Consider the following 19,161-nt stretch of genomic DNA (forward strand, 5'->3'; position numbering starts at 1 on the left):
CGGAGTTTACAGACTTCGATTCAGCACCCGTAGCACCAACATCCTCCCATTCCTCAAACTCACGAAAAGTGACCTTTTTAGGTGGAGGTGGCTCCATGCTTTCATCAGTTTGGACATCAAACCCCAACTCCTCGGTCATCTCTTTCACAGCTTCCGTCACGTATTGTCTTTCATTTGCATTGATCATCCTAAGATGACGCAGCTTTGGAGTAAGGAAAGTTGCTACTTTATACAGCATGTCAATTCCATTTGGGACAAGGTGACTTGGTGACAGCAGTGCGTCTAGGCATTGCACACACGCAGATGCGATGACACTGATTAGGGGGTCAGCCTTGGCCACTTCACAATGCTCCCTTAACTTCACGGACCATGGCAGAACAAGCGCAGCACTTAATGCCGTATTGTCAGACTCCAGGTCATTCGTTGCGTCTTGGAAGGGTTTGAGAAACGCCACCAGGGATGCAAGGATCTGTTTATCGATGCAGCTTATTTTGTCATATTGTTTTTTTTCAAGTAGAACTGTTGTCACCTCGTCATACTGCTGTGAGATAGAATCCAGCATGTCTACAGTCGAATTCCATCTCGTCTCCACTGACTGTTTGAGAGACTTCGTCAGCTTGACTTGCAGGCCGGAATGTTTAAAATAGCTGACCAGCTTCTTCGCGTCGCTAATCAGCCGGCCTGCTTCAGGGACTTCGCTCATCACAGTAGGAGACAGGGCATGCGAGAGAACTGAATTCAGTACATGGGCACTGCAGTTTAGCCTTGTGAATCCTCGTAAGGAGGCTATCATATTCGCTCCTCTATCTGTCACAAACACAATCTTTTTCCCCAAGACTGAACAATCGATTCCGAAGGCTCTTAAATTCTGAAATAATAAAGCACGAATATTGTCTCCAGTCTTTGAGGTTCCTTCATCAAATGGGGCAGAAAATAGCACTCTAGACTGTAAGTTGTAGTCTGAATTGATGTAATGCAGGGTGGCTGAGAGGAAAGAGGTTTTGCAATATGTTTCAGTCCACCGTTTCAGTGCCATTGTCACAGCACACCCGTATTTCCCAATCATCTCGTTTATGTCATCAACAAAAGCTCTTCTAAATTTGAGTGCCCCATCATCTACATGACGTGACACAGTTGTTGGATGGGGCAGAAGATCTCGCACATCGAATTTGCCTATCGTGGCTGCCGTGTCAACTAAGTGTTGGGCAAACGGAGCTAATCCCTGACCAACGATGCTGTCATACGGGCGGAGGTCCGCAGCAACAAAATCAACACATTTCTCCACGGTCTTTGCCTTCAACGCATCTGTCACTTTTGCGTTGTTCCCTCTGAACTCCAACAATTGTTGTCCTTTTAACACAGTACATACATGGCGATTCAGGCCTGATGTACCTGATTTATGGCCGTTGTATGTCAGAACCTTTTGGCACTTATCACAGCAAGCAAAGGGCAGCTGATTTCCATCCGCGTCGTACACGAGTGAGAACGACTTCCAAATGTCCGATTTCAGGACTCTTGACTTTTTAACGGTAAATGTACCTCTTTTTAAACCAGCACTTACTTTTGAAGCACTGTGAGATTCAGTAAAGGAGCTCTGCTCTTCTGCCATGATCGGAGATCTCAAACACGGAAGAGGAAAAGAATCGAGAAACGAACGAGAGATATTTATCCTCTCCTGAATCAGAATCATAATTCTGATGACCAGCTCATCTAAGGTGTCATTGAGGCATCATGTTAGTGTGGGTCACTGGAGGCTGGGTGTGAACGGCGAGTCATTAGAGTGATCAAAGGATTTCCCATTAGGGTGATCAATGGCAAATTTAAGATGCCATTCCTCACTCAATCTGGCAATCTGACTCTCTCTGCAAACTTAGGCATCTTAAAATGTTTTTATTAATGCCAAATAAAATATCCAGCACAAATTATATATGATAGACATAAATTAATAATTTATAAATTTTATTTCAAACACGTTTTTAGTTAGCGGGACTGCAGCTTATCACCGCTCCCACCCACGCAACATATGTGCACTCCCGCTCCCGCCCGCGCGCGCATATGTGCACTTCCGGTCCCGCCCGCGCCTGCAATGACCTTTCAAAATTTGTCCCGCGCCACACTGCTTTGCGGCAGGTCCTGCGAGTCCCGCGGGACTCCCGCGGGAGTGCAGGGCTCTAGTGGGGGGGACACACTGGCGGGGGTCTGGGGGGACACAATGGCGGGGGTCTGGGGGGACACACTGGCGGGTCCTCCCCCAGAAAATTTTTTATTAATTCGATGCCATTTCCTGCATTCTGGTGTATTTTTTAACAGGTTGTTAAACACCTAATTTTACCTACAAAAGTCAGTTAATTCAATGACTATTTTGGAGACTCAACAATAAGTCCTCATTCAACTAGTCCATATATTCATCAGCCTGTTTTTAAACCCACTGCTCTGCCTAAGATAATGAGATGAATGTGACACAACTTATCACCAACAATGACTTTATGGGTGCATTTTACTTTTTATTTTGTGTTTCCTTTTTTATTTAGTTTTAGATGTAACACAACATGCCACTGTGCCAAGCAATAGTGACACTCAACTGTATGCTTAAAAATAAGAATATTCATAATTTCACGCAATGAACAGGCATGACATGGCATCATGCAAACTTCATAACACACAATCACACTGTGTCAAGCAAGGACACATAAAAGAGAACTTCACACAATGAACAAGTGCAGTTTTGTCAACCTACATGCAATGGTGGTACTACAGTAACATTTACAGATTAGCATAACAAATAGATTTATAGATATAACTCCTTACATTGGTGCCACCACAATTTCTACCACTTCATAACTTTTATCCCCCTTTCCTTCACAATCCACCTGGAATAACATCCATCTCTCTCCATTGCTTTCCTTTCTACTATTCCTTCCCCATACACTGATTTCCCATGTTACTTTCCAGAAAACTGTGTGTGGTGAGTTGTTGTAGGGAACGCCCGGAAAACCCTGAGTGGATTTTCAGTGGTCTGTGTCTCTTATCGATCAAGTGGAATGGATTCTTTCACGAAGCAATAGAAACGGCACTGGGTGAACTAATATTTTATGTTAAATGTGTGTGTGTGTGTGGGGGGGGGGGGGGGTCCAAACGAAGAATTATGAAATGTGAAGGGGACACTGCCCCTTCACATTCAATGGTGGCGACACCCATGGACATACGTCACTGGACCCCCGTCTTAGTTTTTTTTTTCGGGGGTGTTTTTTGGGGACCTTTTTTTTTTTTTTTGAGGACCGTTTTTTTTTTTCGCGCCCGCGCTCGTGCCGCCCCCCCCGCGATGCCGCCCCTGAACATCACCATTCAAAACCGTATAGATTACTGACTGTGAGTATATTTAGTGGGGTACCCCCACAGTACCCAGTTTCTGAGACAGACCCATATACAATCTTTAGAGAAATAATTCATTTAAAAAAAAAAAAGCAACAGTTAGTCTGTATTAGCCAATCTGACTTTACCTCGCCTACTGCGTGGTTAAATTCTTCTATCTGATTGGCTGATTGTATCCGATTTGTTTGTTTTTCAAGTGAATTGTACAGGTTATAGGTCACACTAAAAGTGGGAAAAGTTTTAAAATTATTTATCTTGGTCTCTTTTTTTACACATCAGAAAAAAACTATCATTTTATTGGGGGTTTAGGGTTAGCACCCCAAACAGGTCAATAAAGTTCAATCTAATCTAATCTAATCTGTACAATTTTATATCCACTGTACGTGACTGAATACGACCTATTGATGCTGGAGAGTCGAATCAGCACCCTCAAACCAGACCTTGATAGTCCTCGTTGTGGGTTTCACACAGCACAGGAATAAAACTGCTGCATCACACTTCACTCAGGAACAAAACTTTTCCTGACTATTTTACTGTCGGCTGAGGGAATTTCTCCTCACCGTCGCCTCAGACCTGCTCATAAGGGATAAATACATTTATTAGGGAAAAAATTAAAGTTAAGTCTTTTAAACTTTTGTTCCCATGTTGATCATGTAACTCCTTTTGGACCACCATGTAAATAAGTGCTTGCACTTTATTGTATTATATCATGTTTATACAATTTTAACAATTGATCGATCAATCAATACTTTTTCGTGAAGCTGCTTTGCGACAATTTCTGTTGGTCAAAATGCGATAAAAATAAACTGACGACTTTGTCAGTATCAGTTAGTCTGTATTAGCCAATCTGACTTTACCCCGCCTACTGCATGGTTAAATTCTCCTATCTGATTGGCTGATTGTAGCTGCGTCACGTTGCCACAGTGAGAATAAATCAGAAGGCGGTGGGTCCACGCACAGATCTGGAAGGAGGTTCTTGCTTTAACAGTGATTGAACGGAACGGCTTCCTGCTCTCATTCTGTTTATTAGTCGGCGTTTAATAGAAGGTCTTTTTTGCGTTTTCGGTTTTGTTTAAGAAAACGATAAAACCAGCCGAAATGGAGACTTCTCAGATCCGTCAGAACTACCACCGCGACTGCGAGGCCGCCGTTAACAAGATGGTGAACCTGGAGCTTTACTCCTCCTACACCTACACCTCCATGGTGAGGAGCTCGAGTGCACGAATGTGGTGGGATTGGCGGTGGAGAGCTGACGGAGTGGGTGTGAGATGTGTTTCTGTGCTTTACGGGTCGGTTTTTACATTATTATTTTACCTCAGGCCTGCTACTTTACTCGGGATGACGTCGCGCTCGAGGGTTTCGCGCATTTCTTCAAGGAGAACGCGCACGAGGAGCGCGAGCACGCGGAGAAGTTCCTGTCCTTCCAGAACAAGCGAGGCGGCCGCATTTTCCTCCAGGACGTCAAGGTGAAAGTGCAGCACTTTATTTCTCCATCCCTGTATTTGACACTCAGGAGGAGGCTCTCAGCCAGCAGCAGTGCAATACTTTCGGGTGGATTTCGGGGTTAAGGGTCACGTGTTTGTGGAACCTTAAGGTTTCGGCTTTCTCAGGTAGAGAAGCTGATGAAGACCTGAGAGGGTTGAAATGTTGAGCCTTTTATTTGATTGTGTCACTGAGGTAAAGTGTCTGAGTGGGAAGGCTATGTCCCAAGCAGATATCCTGTTTCAGTGCAAGTGGCCATGCCCGGGGAAGCTTGTTCTTAGCATCACTTTAAAATTGACACACTTTCTTTAACTTGGCTGTTTTTTGAGAATATGTAGGCGAGCTTTAATTGTTTAAAATGTTTGCTGTTCTAAGCTACAAAACTGGTCCTCAAATGAAGATGGCTTTTGGGAATTAATTACTGTTTCCTGCTGTGAGGATTTAAAATGGCCTGAGCTCTGATCATAGATCAGACCTGAACAGTGTTTTCCCCAGAGAAAAATTAAAGCCCTAAATTCTGGTATGATGCAGACAATTGAGCGCTAATGGTGTGAAAGCAAGCGCCAAAGGCGCGGAGTGAAACTGGGGGGGTCTGGGGGCATGCTCCCCTGGAACATTTTTTTTTTTTTTTTTGAAAATAGATGCTCTCAGGTGCATTTTTAGGGTCTCTGAGAGGTTTTAGATACATGATTATAGGATGGATTTTACCAGTGTCTTAAAGGTCCCATAGCATGAAAAATTTCACTTTCTGAGTTTAACATTAAAATAAGTTCCTCTGACCTTCTTAAGTCACCCCAGTGGCTAGAAATTTCATAATGTGTAAACCAAACTATGCCCAACATTTGAGAATGGCGTGTCAAAACGGCGCGTTGATGAGCTTTTCCCTTTACTACGTCAGCAAGGGAGATGATCCCCCCCCCCCGGATTCCCACCCACTGTATGGATTGCCTGCCCAGCTCAAACATGGCAGCACCTAAGTGAGCGAAACATGGAAGTTGCGCTGTACATGGATGTGACAACACAGAAAGGAGTCTGTTTTTACTGCCGACGGGAGAGCCCCTGAAGACGCAGTGGCTTAATTTTATTTACTCCAATAATACGGCGTCGAGTCTACCTAAGACGGTGTATGTTTGTCGGAAGCATTTTCCTGAGGAATGTTTCCACAACTTGGGACAGTACAGGGCAGGTTTTGCACATCAACGGTCACTGAAGCCTGGGTCCATACCAAGCATCCCTGCCGCATCAGCCACAAACACCGAACAAGTAAGTGTATAACTGTTAAGTCGTTTTACCGTGTTTTAAAATCGGTGCGTTAGCCTTGCAATGGCTACATTAGCTGTGCAGCTAACTGCTTCCTGCAGTTAGCCAGGTACTCTGTGCTACAAAACCAAAAAGCATGCAGCATGCTCTGTTTTATAGTAGCCAGTCAAAACAGTTTTTACAAAGACACCCACATCCTTTTTTTAAGTTACTCGTTCATTTTGTTTGTTCAGTAAAAATAAATGTTTGGGTTGAATTTATTTTATTTCCTCGCGTCGCACCTTAATGACGTCAGCGCGCGGTATTTTTCCCTTCTCGGTTTGTTCCTTCTCTCTCGCCATAGTAAGACGCCCACATCCGCTTGTTCTGACCCACTGGAGGTAGCATCAGTGCTGTTAACCAATCAGAGGTAACACGTTTACGTGTCATGAATATTAATGATAAGACCCGCCTCTACCCTTCCCTGCCTCCATGCTTCTCATTAGCAAAACGACGCACTGGGAAAAGGGCTGAAATGGGGCTTTCTCCTAGGAGGCTATATCTATGTGCCGAGGGTTCATTTCGAGAAAGGCTGCGGATATAACATCCGGAAACCTCCACGAGCCTGTTTAAAGCATCAACAAACCACCATGCCATGGGTCCTTTAATGACTTCTGACCTAAATAGTATTAATGTATACACACTTGAAATTTCACCTTAAAGTTCAACATGCAAGTTAAACTGTTTTGTTATAGATTACTGAGGTATATGATTGAAAATCTATGGGGATCCCTTAATTACCTATGATCAAGTAGTGTTGTAAGAAAAATGTGCATGAAAATATGAACAGTGGTTTTCTCCATCTTATGCAATCCAATGAAGAGAATTGATCATCATGACCTCCTGTTGATCACAAAGGGATCTGAACCTAAGACCTGCCACCTTAAAATAAGTTGCTGTATTACTATAACTGTAATGATTTAGAATGATTTGGATGCAATTACCATAATATATGTATAACTAAGATGCACTGAAAAGAAAAGTAAGGCAACTGCATATTATAAAGTTTAAATTTTGACACTTTATTAAATGGACTAGATTAAGATTAAAACGTATATTTAAAGGAAAAGAACTGTAGAAGTTAAGTTTGCAGAAAGATTATGTACTTTTAAACACATTTCATGAAGGGAATTTAAGTGTCAAATGTAGCACAATTGTGAATAATAATGATAAGCATATTTGGCAGTGTGAGGTCACTGAGCCTTTAACAAAAGAATAATCCAGAGCTGCCTTTTGTTAAATGGATCCCAGTGACCCCACGCTGCCAAAACTGCTTATGATTATTTGAAATTATGCTGTATTTGACACATTTGGACAACTTCACTTCGTGAGTGTTTATTAGTATATCTTTCTGCAAACCCAAACTAATGAATTAAGTTTTCTCCTCCTTTAAAGCAGATTAATTCTCCTTGGCTTTTGCTTGGCCCAATGTTGGGCAGCCCTCTCATGGTCCATCTCGCTGTCATCCATGCTGATGTGGATTAATTTGTCCAGCAAGTCTTCTCCAGCTTATTAAAATCAGTCGGCTTTGTCCGTCTGGTGGGGGACAACATCGGTAGCCAATGAGATCGCTTATAATGAATCGGAAACTTCCAGGATGCTTGACGTTTTCTTTCCGATGTTTTTATTGGACAGTTTGAACACATGATCTTGACATAGCCAACAGATTAGTACGTTTGCATCATACCACACGGACATATTATTTTGACAATCAACACAAACATTGGGGGGGGAAACAGACTGCTTGTTTAACACAAATATCAATCAATATGTAAATGGATCTGTTTGCTCTCCTATGTATCTAGTTACTTGTGGGTAGGAAATTTAACGTATCGGTATAAATCTAAGCGTATCGGATTTTAACTAAAGCGACTAAGAGTATCGGCAGGCAGAGCAAGCATATCGGGCCCGATGTGCTAAAACGCTTTGGGGGGGGAAACTATGCCTGAAGAGGTGTTTGTAATGTGTGCTATAATCGGGTGTGTGCCCTTTCAGAAACCAGAGCGTGATGAGTGGGGCAGTGGACTGGAGGCCATGCAGTGTGCTCTGCAGCTGGAGAAGACTGTGAACCAGGCTCTGCTGGACCTGCACAAGCTCTCCACTGATAATGGAGATCCTCATGTGAGTGCTGAGAGAATGTTAAACTGATCATGATTCCTGTTGGCTGTTGAGGGTGAGACTGCTCTATTTATTGCATCCGTTTTCTTCATTGTCCATCAGCTCTGTGACTTCCTGGAGTCTCACTACCTGAATGAGCAGGTGGAAACCATAAAAAAACTGGGTGACCACATCACCAACCTCACAAAGATGGATGCTGCCAACAACCGTATGGCTGAGTACCTGTTTGATAAACACACCCTGGGAGGAAGGAGTTAAAACTGCCTCTGCACTGATCAGCAGACCCTCCATCATTAACCCTATGAATTGAAACGAGAGTAACTTCCTATCTGTAATCTCTCATTCTCATGTGGAGGATTAAACACTGACCATTTAAATGAATAAACACTGAGATGGGCACAGACCTGTTAATCCTCTTTTCTTAAATCCTACTGATCTATTACTCCCCCCCCCCCCCCCCCAATAGATTGAGGTTAAATTGTCTGACGGTGTTGTGGAGGTATGGAAGTCCTTTTTATTTGTTGGTGTTGTAAATCAGATTACTGGCCTACAGAAATGTGTAAAGAAAAAAATACCTACAGGTAACCGGTCACTGCACAACTCTCTTTTTTTTTTTTTTTTCCTCCCCATGGTTGGGGTTTTAAAGGGCATATCATTGGTAAATTTAGGAGCAAGTTCAATGTCATTCTCCTAGTTTATATTAAACTTTGGTCAGATAGCTAACATTTTGCAGTGGTTTTTTTTTTTTTTTTTTTAAAACCTTGTGCAATACCAGAGAAATTCAGTTGGAATCAAGCCGTTTGAGGTGAATTCATCTGCCTCTGAAAACTTGGCATTTGAATTTCCTGGCAAACATTTCATGAAAATCAGTCATCTGTGGGACACCTCCTTCTGAATCCTATGTCAGTGCTGGTTTGTTTGAGAACAACCTGGTGGTTTTCTGCAAGTTTCTTCAATGTTATCGCATAATTATTAAAATGGTTAACAGATGTATTGTAGGAGGGTGTAGCAACACTAATGTTGATGGGATTAGTACTTGTAGTTTTCCAAAAGACCAGACAAAGAAGTGGGAGTGCTTGGTCTACACAGGCTGTGCACTTGTACTGTGCAAAGCTTGTGCAGCCTGTTCATGCTTCCGCAGATAACCTCATGATTCTGGCTCCAGACTCCCTTGGGATTTTTCCAGATGTGTGGGTTTTTTCCCCTCCCCCTTCTGCTGTAGACAGATGGCCTTGTGCAAAATTACCCTTCTGGATGAGTGTGTAAAGGGACATACTTTCATATATTTATATAAAAAAAGCAACCTGAAATTGGTCCAGAATATGCCCTTTTAAAAGCAGTATTCCACACTGAAGAGGGTTTAACAATGTAGTGCACTGAGCCATAACCAACACTGGGTGGAGCCAATTCCCAAAAGTGGCTTAATTGTCTTGAACATTTGCAGTGTAACTTGTGCCATGTACACACGTAGCCGGGTATTTTTAAAACCGAACATTCCCCCCCCCCCCCCTTTATAAAAATGTTTTATCCACACCACCTTGTCTTCGAAAAAAAATCCCTTCCACACATAACCGAACATCTGCGTTTTCAATCACATTCATAAGCATTCCAAACCTGTAGATGGCCATTTCCCCAAATCCTACCCCCTAATCACATCGCCTGTGCTCTTGGAGCAGTAGTTGGGCTTCTAAAATTAAACATGTAAATAGCACCTGCACAATAATTAACGCTTTCAAGGCACTACTCCAATCCATTACTCTTTAGCTAGCCGCACACTACGCCGATTTTCAGCGTACCGAGCCAACTGAAGTCGCGAGTCAGGCGTAAAGACTAGTTTTCGATGGTACCGACTCATCTCACAGCCGATTCGAAAAACTAATCGGGAGCCAGACTGATCGGCGAGAGTCGCTAGCAATAGCCAATCATATCTTTCGCATATAACACGTGACATCATTAAACACAATTTCTAGCGCGAGAAATACGTGTTGGTAGCACCTAATGCAGGTATATACTGTAATTCCATAGACTGAAGCTTTATCCATAGACACAGTGGGCTGGAAAGCCACTCTGCTCAAGTTGTGTGGCTGAATTCCAAATCGCTTTAACTCCCCTATATAAGTGCACTATTTAAGGTTGGGAATAATAGCTCATGCAGCCTAGGTAGTGCGCTACATATTCCGTGTTGTGTCATTTGTAATTCAGCCTGTAGCATCTTCAAGTGTTGGATTTAACAGTAACTATATCCAATAGCCAATCACAAAGCTATTAAGTTGTCACGTGTCGCTTCAATCGCGACTGCACTCGTCAACAGTCGGGGGATATGTGCGTGCCCTGTCGGGAGTCGGCTCTGAAATGGGTCGGTTCGGTACCGCGTGGATCGCCGTGGTGTGCGGCTAGCTTAAGTCCATGCTTAATCTGGCTTCTGCAGTAAACAAAGGTCGCACGTTTGACGTCAGGGCAGATTTGTTGTCATTTTTTTGGTGCAGATTGTGACGTTCTAAAACGCAAAAATCCGGTTATCTCTGTCTACACGAAAAGGCATACACGGAGTTTTCAAAAGTCTTCACTTTGCCCGGAGTTTTTTAAAATATTCGTTTTTGATGTGTTTTCATGTGGATGACAGGCCAAAACGTAGAAAAATATCTTCAATTTAGCAGATACCCGGCTACGTGTGGACGGGGTCTTGGTCAGATGATGGCTGCATATACTAGTGCATCTCAAATTAGAATATTGTGAAAGTTCAATATTTTCCACCAGTTATTTAAGAAAATGAATGTTTATATATTACTCATTACACAAACATGTTTCAAGCATTTTTCTATTTTAATCAGTATGGCATACAGTACAAAAACATCTCAATATTAGAATATTTCGAGTTTGAGTAACAGTATGAACAGTGTATATCTCAGTCTAGTTCAGTACACACAACCACAATCATGGAAGACTGCTGACTTGACTGTTGTCCAGAAGATGATCACTGATACCCTCCTTGTAGAGGGCAAGCCATAAAAGGTCATTGCTGAAAAGGGTGGCTGGAAAAGGTGTACAAGCAACAGGGATGGCTGCAGTCTTGAGAGGATTGTCAAGAAAAGTTGATTCAAGAACTTGGGAGAGCTTCACAAGGAGTGGACTGAGGCTGGTGTCAGTGTATCAAGACCCATCACGAACAGACCCCTTCAAGAAAGGGGATACAACTTTTGCATTCCTAATATCAAGCTACTCCTGAGCCAGAGACAATGTCAGAAGTGTCTTATCTGGGCTAAGGAGAGAAAGAAATGGACTGTTGGTCAGTGGTCCAAAGTCTTCTTTTCAGATGAAAGTACATTTTGCATTTAATTTGGAAATCATGGTTCTGGAGGAAGAGTGGAGAGGCACAGAATCCGAGGTGTTTGAAGCCCAGTGTGAAGTTTCCAGTTTGTGATGATTTGGGGTGCCATGTCATCTGCTGGTGTTGGTCCACTGTATTTTATCAAGTCCAAAGTCAACACAGCCATCTACCAGGAGATTTTAGAGCACTTCATGCTTCCATCTGCTGATGAGCTTTTTGGAGATGCTGATTTCTTTTTCCAGCAGGACTTAGCACCTACCCACAGTGCCAAAACTACTACCAAATGGTTTGCTGACCATGATATTACTGTTTGATTGGCCAGTCAACTTGCCTGACCTGAACCCCATAGAGAATCTATGGGGTATTGTCAAGAGGAAGATGAGAAACACCCGACCCAAAAATACAGATACGCTGAAGGCCACTATCAAAGCAATCTGGGCTTCAATAACACCTCAGCAGTGCCACAGACTGATCACCTCCATGCCACACCGCATTGATACAGTAATTCATGGTAAAGGAGCCCCAACCAAGTATTGAGTGTATAAATGAATATACTTTTCATAAGTTGGACATTTCTTGTATTGTAAATCCTTTTTTTGATTGATCTTAGGGAATATTCTAATAATTTGAGATACTGGATTTCTGATTTTCATGAGCTATAAGCCATCTCATCTCATCTCATTATCTCTAGCCGCTTTATCCTTCTACAGGGTCGCAGGCAAGCTGGAGCCTATCCCAGCTGACTACGGGCGAAAGGCGGGGTACACCCTGGACAAGTCGCCAGGTCATCACAGGGCTGACACATAGACACAGACAACCATTCACACTCACGGTCAATTCAGAGTAACCAGTTAACCTAACCTGCATGTCTTTGGACTGTGGGGGAAACCGGAGCACCCGGAGGAAACCCACGCGGACACGGGGAGAACATGCAAACTCCACACAGAAAGGCCCTCGCCGGCCACGGGGCTCGAACCCGGACCTTCTTGCTGTGAGGCGACAGCGCTAACCACTACACCACCGTGCCGCCCGCTATAAGCCATAATCATCAAAATTAAAACAAAAAAGGCTTTAAATATTTCACTTTACATGTAATGAATATAGAATATGAAAGTTTACCTTTTGAATTAAATTATGAAAAAAAAAGGAACTTTTTCATGGTATTCTAATTTTTTGAGATGCACTAGTAGATAAGAATTGGACAACTCCTCCAAGAGAGCAGTGACTAACTTTCAGAATTACTACGCTATAGCTTCATATAAATTATGAAGCAACTTTTGGATATTTTGCTTTCAATATACAACAGTGGACAGATTTCTTTTAAACTCCATTATTGAACATGATGCAATTTCAAATAAGGTTTTTCTTTGCATGTTCAAGCTGAACTTTTGCCCTAATGCATGGTAAGTGTACTTTTTTAGTCAAATGTTCATGTTTTAGGTTGTTTTTGTGTTGAAAACATTGTACATGGTTTAGTGTGTTGCATGTAGTGGTTGTAAAAATTGCTGTCCATGTTTCGACACTTCTCTGAAATGAAAAGTCCAGTCTGTTTTGATCAGTTATGAAGGGTCCAGGTTGTTTGTGTTAACTGTTGTGAGAAGAGAAAGTAGTGTACCTAGGAGAAATCCATCAACAGGGGAAAGATAAGAGAAACACAAACCAAATGAGGGAAAAATGTGTTGACCATAAGTCAAGGAATGGTAAAAAATAACTCACCTGAAAATGTCAATTTCTACTGTTAGGGCAATAATAAAGAGGACACCAATTGGAACTGTTACAAACTCACCTGGAAGAGGACCTGAGTGTATTTTGCCCCCACATATAGTGAGGAGGATAGGGTTAGGTAAAAAAAAATAAAATCTTGGGCTTTCCAAATCTCCAAAACCCCCATCAGACTCCACCTTCATGCCAACAGATTATTTGGAAGGTTCCAGAAAAGTATTTTGTCAGTTAACCACAAACATGAGCGCCTGAAGTTTGTGAAACGCTACTGCAGCTTTGACGGGACCAGTGTTCACTGGTCTGATGGAACAAAAATGGGGCTTTTTGGCAACAAACACTCAGGGTGGGTTTGATGTAAAAAGAAGGGTGGCTATAATGAGTAGAACCTGATCCCAACTGTGAAATCTTAATAGTTGCACATATTTTCATTGAAAATAATTACTTCATGATGAGGGATTTGTTTTTCTCTGAATATATGTATTTCAGGTGGCACGGTGGTGCAGTGGTAAGCACTGTCGCCTCACAGCAAGAAGGTCCGGGTTCGAGCCCCGTGGCCGGCGAGGGCCTTTCTGTGCAGAGTTTGCATGTTCTCCCTGTGTCCGCGTGGGTTTCCTCTGGTTTCCCCCGCAGTCCAAAGACATGCAGGTTATGTTAACCGGTGACTAAATTGACCGTAGGTGGGAGTGTGAATGGTTGTCTCTGTGTCAGCCCTGCGATAACCTGGCGACTTGTCCAGGGTGTACCCTGCCTCTCACCCATAGTCAGCTGGGATAGGCTCGAGCTTGCCTGCGACCCTGTAGAACAGGATAAGTGGCTACAGAGGATGGATGGACATTTATTTCGATAAATGAGAAGTCAAGTCAACTTTATTGTCAAATATGCTATACACGCTCAACATATAGCACAGATGAAATTTCAGTCCTCTCTGACCTACGGTGCAAACAGGCAATGCAATAAATACAAATAAAAACAGAATAATTGAAAAAAACAAACAATATAAACAGTATAAGCACTCTAGATAGGAACTAGACATAGACTAAACACTCAGACAATATAAACAGTGTAAACACTAGATTAGAACTAGACAAAGACTAAACACTCAGACAAACAGTATAAACACTCTAGATATGAACTAGACGTAGACTAACACTCGTATAGATAAGTGAGATGAAGTGACTTCAAGCGGTGGATTTAAAAAAAAAAAACTTTTTGGCTAATCTTTACAAAGGGTGCCAGTAATTGCAGAGGTCTCTGTACATGGGTTGTGCCTGTTGCATCTCTGGTGTTCAAACAGTGCAATTATTGTGCTCCAGGACAGAGTTGGTGTAGGTGTCAACATTAGTTGGAGAGTTTGGGGTGGTTTGGGCAGCAAACACATTCCAGTCTGTGGGTTGCATCCAGTGTCACATCCACCTCATTAGATATGCAAGACATGAAGTGGTGGTCAGTTAAGGTCACTGTTCACAAAGTGTTACTATCACTGAGGCACCTTGCTAGTCATTAAAGGGCAATTCTTCAACTCCGGGCACTTTTGGCCTTGTGAACTTGAGGGGGAAAAAGTGTTCGTATCAAAATTGTCACAGTCTAATAGGTTAGTATAACTAGTCTAGTTTGATGATCTGTAAGAGAACGCACTAACACTACAAGACAAATTGGTATTTTTTTTTTTACACATTTTCCGACCCGCATTGAACAAATGTAATTTCCATCACGTACATATTTGATATTTATTTTAAAATAGTATGATATACATCATTTCTCAACAGTGTAAGACCACTTTCAACCATAGTTTTACCAGTTTATACCTATATTGCAATTACCATTTGTGGATTAGGTAAATTAATTGTGATGAGGACCAAACACAAAGCTTACATCCACCACAACCTGAAATATAATATTGAAATGGTTAGATACATTTCAGGAAATAACTATTTGTGTTCTTACATTAAGTGGAACATTATCTCATAAACTATGCAGAAGTCTTTAATGAGTGATTAGAATTTTGTAACTATTTTTTAAAAAAGGTATGGGGTGGTGGAAATTACTGGGTGTGGTGGAAATTACAATGAATGGACCATATAGAAAAACAAGACATTTATTTTAAAACCTTCTTAAGCACACAATTTCATTAAACACAGGGATGTGATTTTTCCGCGAATTAGCGGAATTCCGCTTTTTTCACCTCAAAATTTGAAAAAAAAATTTTTTTCCGATTTTTCGCTCAAAAATCTAGCCTAGTAAACTAGACCCACCCGCCTAGTGGCCAAAAATATTTTTGCCTACGAATGGGTCTAGCCTCGGACCATATCAACAACACACCCCGGGCATCAAATCGTGCCCGCCAATCACAACGCAAGGTTTTTGTTTGGATTCTTTGGGCGGTCTTTTGCAGGAGTGACGACAAGGCTGCGCGACGCTGGAGAAAGCATAGACATATAAACATAGACGCTGCATTCTGCGTAGAATCATACGGCATCCTCGCCGCCATATTGGATGTGGCAAAGTGGAGATTCTTCAACCGTCTCTGGTATAGCGTCTCGACAGTAGCCGAGAATAAAGATGCCCCATTCATGTGCTGCGTTTAACTGTACCAACAGGTTTACCATCCAAACGAGATCACATGGGATTACCTTTCACAGGTGAGACTGGAAAATACTTTTCAATACTGTTCCTTCAGTCTTCAGTTTCCCAGCTCATCTCCACCGGGTAGGTGTAGAGTTATAAGCAGTGAGAATTAGATAATACAGTGCCACACTATGATGGACGTTTTTGAGCATATGATGAATGTTTTTAACCTTTCTGAATGTGAAGGAATCAGTGATGTATTTTGTTTTGGTATGACGTTAGAACCTGGCCGAACTCAGTTTGGCGGTCATTCAGCTCACTTTATTCAACGAGAGTAGGTCTGTGTGGTGACTCAATAAATAAAACAGTACATTTTTATTTTCATTCACTATTTCCAGTTTTTCCACTATTTCCATCATTTATCATATTCAGTCTTGTAGGTTGGTTATTGTGGCCTCAGGTTTTGGTAGCTTGCTGCGGTATGCTGACTGATTAGCTTACCTGAGCTATCTATCGCGTTTCTGTCGCTAGTTTGCAGTGTACAGGGTATTTCGCACACTATTTATAACCATCACATTAAAAGTTATACATGTTGTTTTGATGCCTGTTTGTTTCCCAAATATATACGTGTGTGTCTTAATGGGTGAATAAAAGGCATCGAGTTAAATATTATTGTAGAAAGGGGCTTTATGAAGCACGGGCGCAGATAGAGGGTGGGACGGGTGGGATTCGTCCCACCCAGATTTAAATTCACCTCGTTCGGTCCCCCCCACTGATAGGGAGGAAAAAACGTCTATGCTGTCTTTCTTTGCATAAGGCAAACCTCACAGAAAAATCAAAAGACTAATTACCATTCGGTTTATTGAGGTGCACAGCAGTACAGACATAGTTGCAACAACTCACATAAAACAAAACAAAGACTGATATTCGGTTGGTTGAGCTGCACAGGTTGCGAGCTCGAGCTTGGTTGCTATGGTTACCCACAACAAGTTTGACAGGCATATCGGGGACAGCTCCTAGTTCAGGACCCCAACATGGCATGATGAAGGGTGCCAAGCCAAAAAGGCAGAAAACGATTGCATCGTTTTTTTCAAAAAACAGCGACTGTAAGTAAACTGTGCCTTACCTTATCATATCACCTTGCAATTTTTTGATAGTCTGTTCAAAGTAATGTCGTAGTGAAAGTAAAATCATACGGAGTAGAGATGCCTTTCTGGTAGCCTCCTTCTTTCGGTGGTAGCCTGTAGATACAGTGCTCAGGAGGCAGTTTTAATGTTTAATCTGGCGTTCCCTGCCATAATTTCAGCGAGCATATTGTTTCATAAGGAAACTCTGCGAAGAGTTGTTGACTGACTGCCGCTCATGCAACACACAGGCATAGTTAGAAAGTCAGGATGCACTGGTTTACACTTTACACACACACATGTAGCCCAGCCTCTCGCTATGTTTAACAGTTGGAACTTAGTGGTTTTAAAACTAGTTTTCTTAAAGAATCAGTGTGCTGAAAGTCAGTTAATGTTTAAATAAAACAGTTTTTGCATACGGCATATGGCATGCTTGGGGAGTGATTGGAATCAGTATCAGAATCAATAAGCTTTATTTCTTTCAATGATGGGTAATTAAGTTTGACAGTCCAAGTCTCAATACATAGGATACACAGACCTAGATGCTATAGATAAATACAAAGGGTAGACAAAACAGTCAGCAGTCATCCAGAACACACACGCACACACACACATATTCGACCCACATGACATCCTGTCGTGTCAGTGGTAAATAGCACATGAGAGCACCAGACATCACAGGTGTGCTCTATTCCTACTCTTTATTTATTAGTAGGCCTAAGCTAACGGTTACAGGGATGAAGGAGTGATGTTTTTTTTGTCTTAGCTGAGTAATGTCGCCGCCCTGAGGGCATCAGAGTATATTCCTCACACAACACATGGTGGGGGTGGGGTTGGTTTGCTGGCAGCTTTGTCCCCCCCAGTTCAAAAAACGTATCTGCGCCCCTGTTATGAAGTTCAGTCCATTTACTTGCATTGGTTTACGGGGAAGATTTGCCACATCCAATATGGCGGACACTCTGACGTATCCCAGCAACGGGGCCACCACCTCAATGCGGCGTCTATGTTTATATGTCTATGGGAGAAAGCACAACAGGAAAGATGGCTACGGCTATTGAACAGCGCTCGTTTGACTCCGCTTTGGAATCAGTTTTAGAAGAATTAGACTTGGAGTTTTCGTTGAAACATGAGCAGGAAGAGGCTCTCCGCTCATTCCTTTTCAAGAAGGACGTTTCGCTGTCACATTTAGTCTGGCTTGCCAGGCTACTCCCCCACTGCTTTCTGTCGCTCTGACTACGTCACAGTTGCGCTGATTGGTCAGAGCGTTGGCCTATACGCACAGAGACAGTTTGAAAGACAACGGGTTGTTCCTACCCACACCCTTACATACAGCTCCATCCAGACTGTCAAGTACGCACTGAGGGCCAAGAAGACAACATCTGTGAAGTACTTTGGCAGGAAGGACATTTTATTGGACCCCATTAAGCCCAAGGTGTGCCTGAACCTCAGAACTTCAAGTAAGAGGTACAAGGAAGAGAAGGAGACAGAAGCAGCTAGTCTGTCTGCCAAACAACAGCTACTTGCTGTGAAGGAAGACTCACAAAAAAGCAAGGCTGCCTCCAGAAGAACAATTCAAGCTGCTCAAAAGCAAGCAAGGAAAACACACCCGAAGGCATTGATGTCAAAAAGGAAATAGTATGTTGAGGATTTTGTGAAAGTATAAATTTTGTTTTTCCTTATACAATTTTCTGTTTATTCTAATGCAGATGATTTAATTTAGAATGACATTTTTAGGTTTCATGTTTTGGCTTTTTGTCAGTTAAGAATCACTGAATTTACTATAGGGGCTCAGAGTTGCATGTTGACCATTAAATTGGCTTGAATTTGTTAATCATGACAAGTTTTTTCTTGTGTGTTTGCTTGCCATTTTAGTACAATTTTTAAGTCAGAAAACCCCAGAACCCAGGAGCTTCGGGAGGGCGCTGCCCTGGACCAGCTAGGGGCCTGCGGCCCCCAGACCCCCGGCTAAAATTTTCAGATAATTTCACCAGCCCCAAATCACATCCCTGTAAACAAATCAATTTAGTCTGTTTGGTCTCTTACCATAAAAAGATGAACAGTACTGTCTTACTGTAAACAACTATAACCAAAAATAGCCAAACAAAGTTGTGAATGTAAAATTGTAACATTCTTATTGGTTAGATGAACACT

At 42.2% G+C, this 19,161-nt stretch overlaps 1 protein-coding gene across 1 annotated transcript; it reads left to right on the forward strand.

Moving 5' to 3' along the window:
• The first annotated feature begins 4,443 nt into the window (after nt 1–4,443).
• Nucleotides 4,444–8,566, forward strand: LOC132872395 (ferritin, middle subunit-like). The gene is made up of 4 exons (XM_060907182.1): nt 4,444–4,575; nt 4,692–4,838; nt 8,149–8,274; nt 8,374–8,566. Exons 1-4 carry the CDS (start codon nt 4,471–4,473, stop codon nt 8,527–8,529), a joined length of 534 nt encoding a protein of 177 aa, XP_060763165.1. The 5' UTR covers nt 4,444–4,470; the 3' UTR covers nt 8,530–8,566.
• Nucleotides 8,567–19,161: the final 10,595 nt, after the last annotated feature.

This window comes from Neoarius graeffei, chromosome 2 (genome assembly GCF_027579695.1).
Source record: "Neoarius graeffei isolate fNeoGra1 chromosome 2, fNeoGra1.pri, whole genome shotgun sequence".
In the NCBI taxonomy this organism is placed as follows: Eukaryota; Metazoa; Chordata; class Actinopteri; order Siluriformes; family Ariidae; genus Neoarius; species Neoarius graeffei.

Excerpts from the sequence above, each read along its gene's own strand:
- LOC132872395 (XM_060907182.1), top strand. The coding sequence starts at position 4,471 with ATGGAGACTTCTCAGATCCGTCAGAACTACCACCGCGACTGCGAGGCC. Across the intron at positions 4,576-4,691 it reads CCTACACCTACACCTCCATG|GCCTGCTACTTTACTCGGGA; the intron begins GTGAGGAGCTCG and ends ATTTTACCTCAG. Across the intron at positions 4,839-8,148 it reads TTTTCCTCCAGGACGTCAAG|AAACCAGAGCGTGATGAGTG; the intron begins GTGAAAGTGCAG and ends GTGCCCTTTCAG.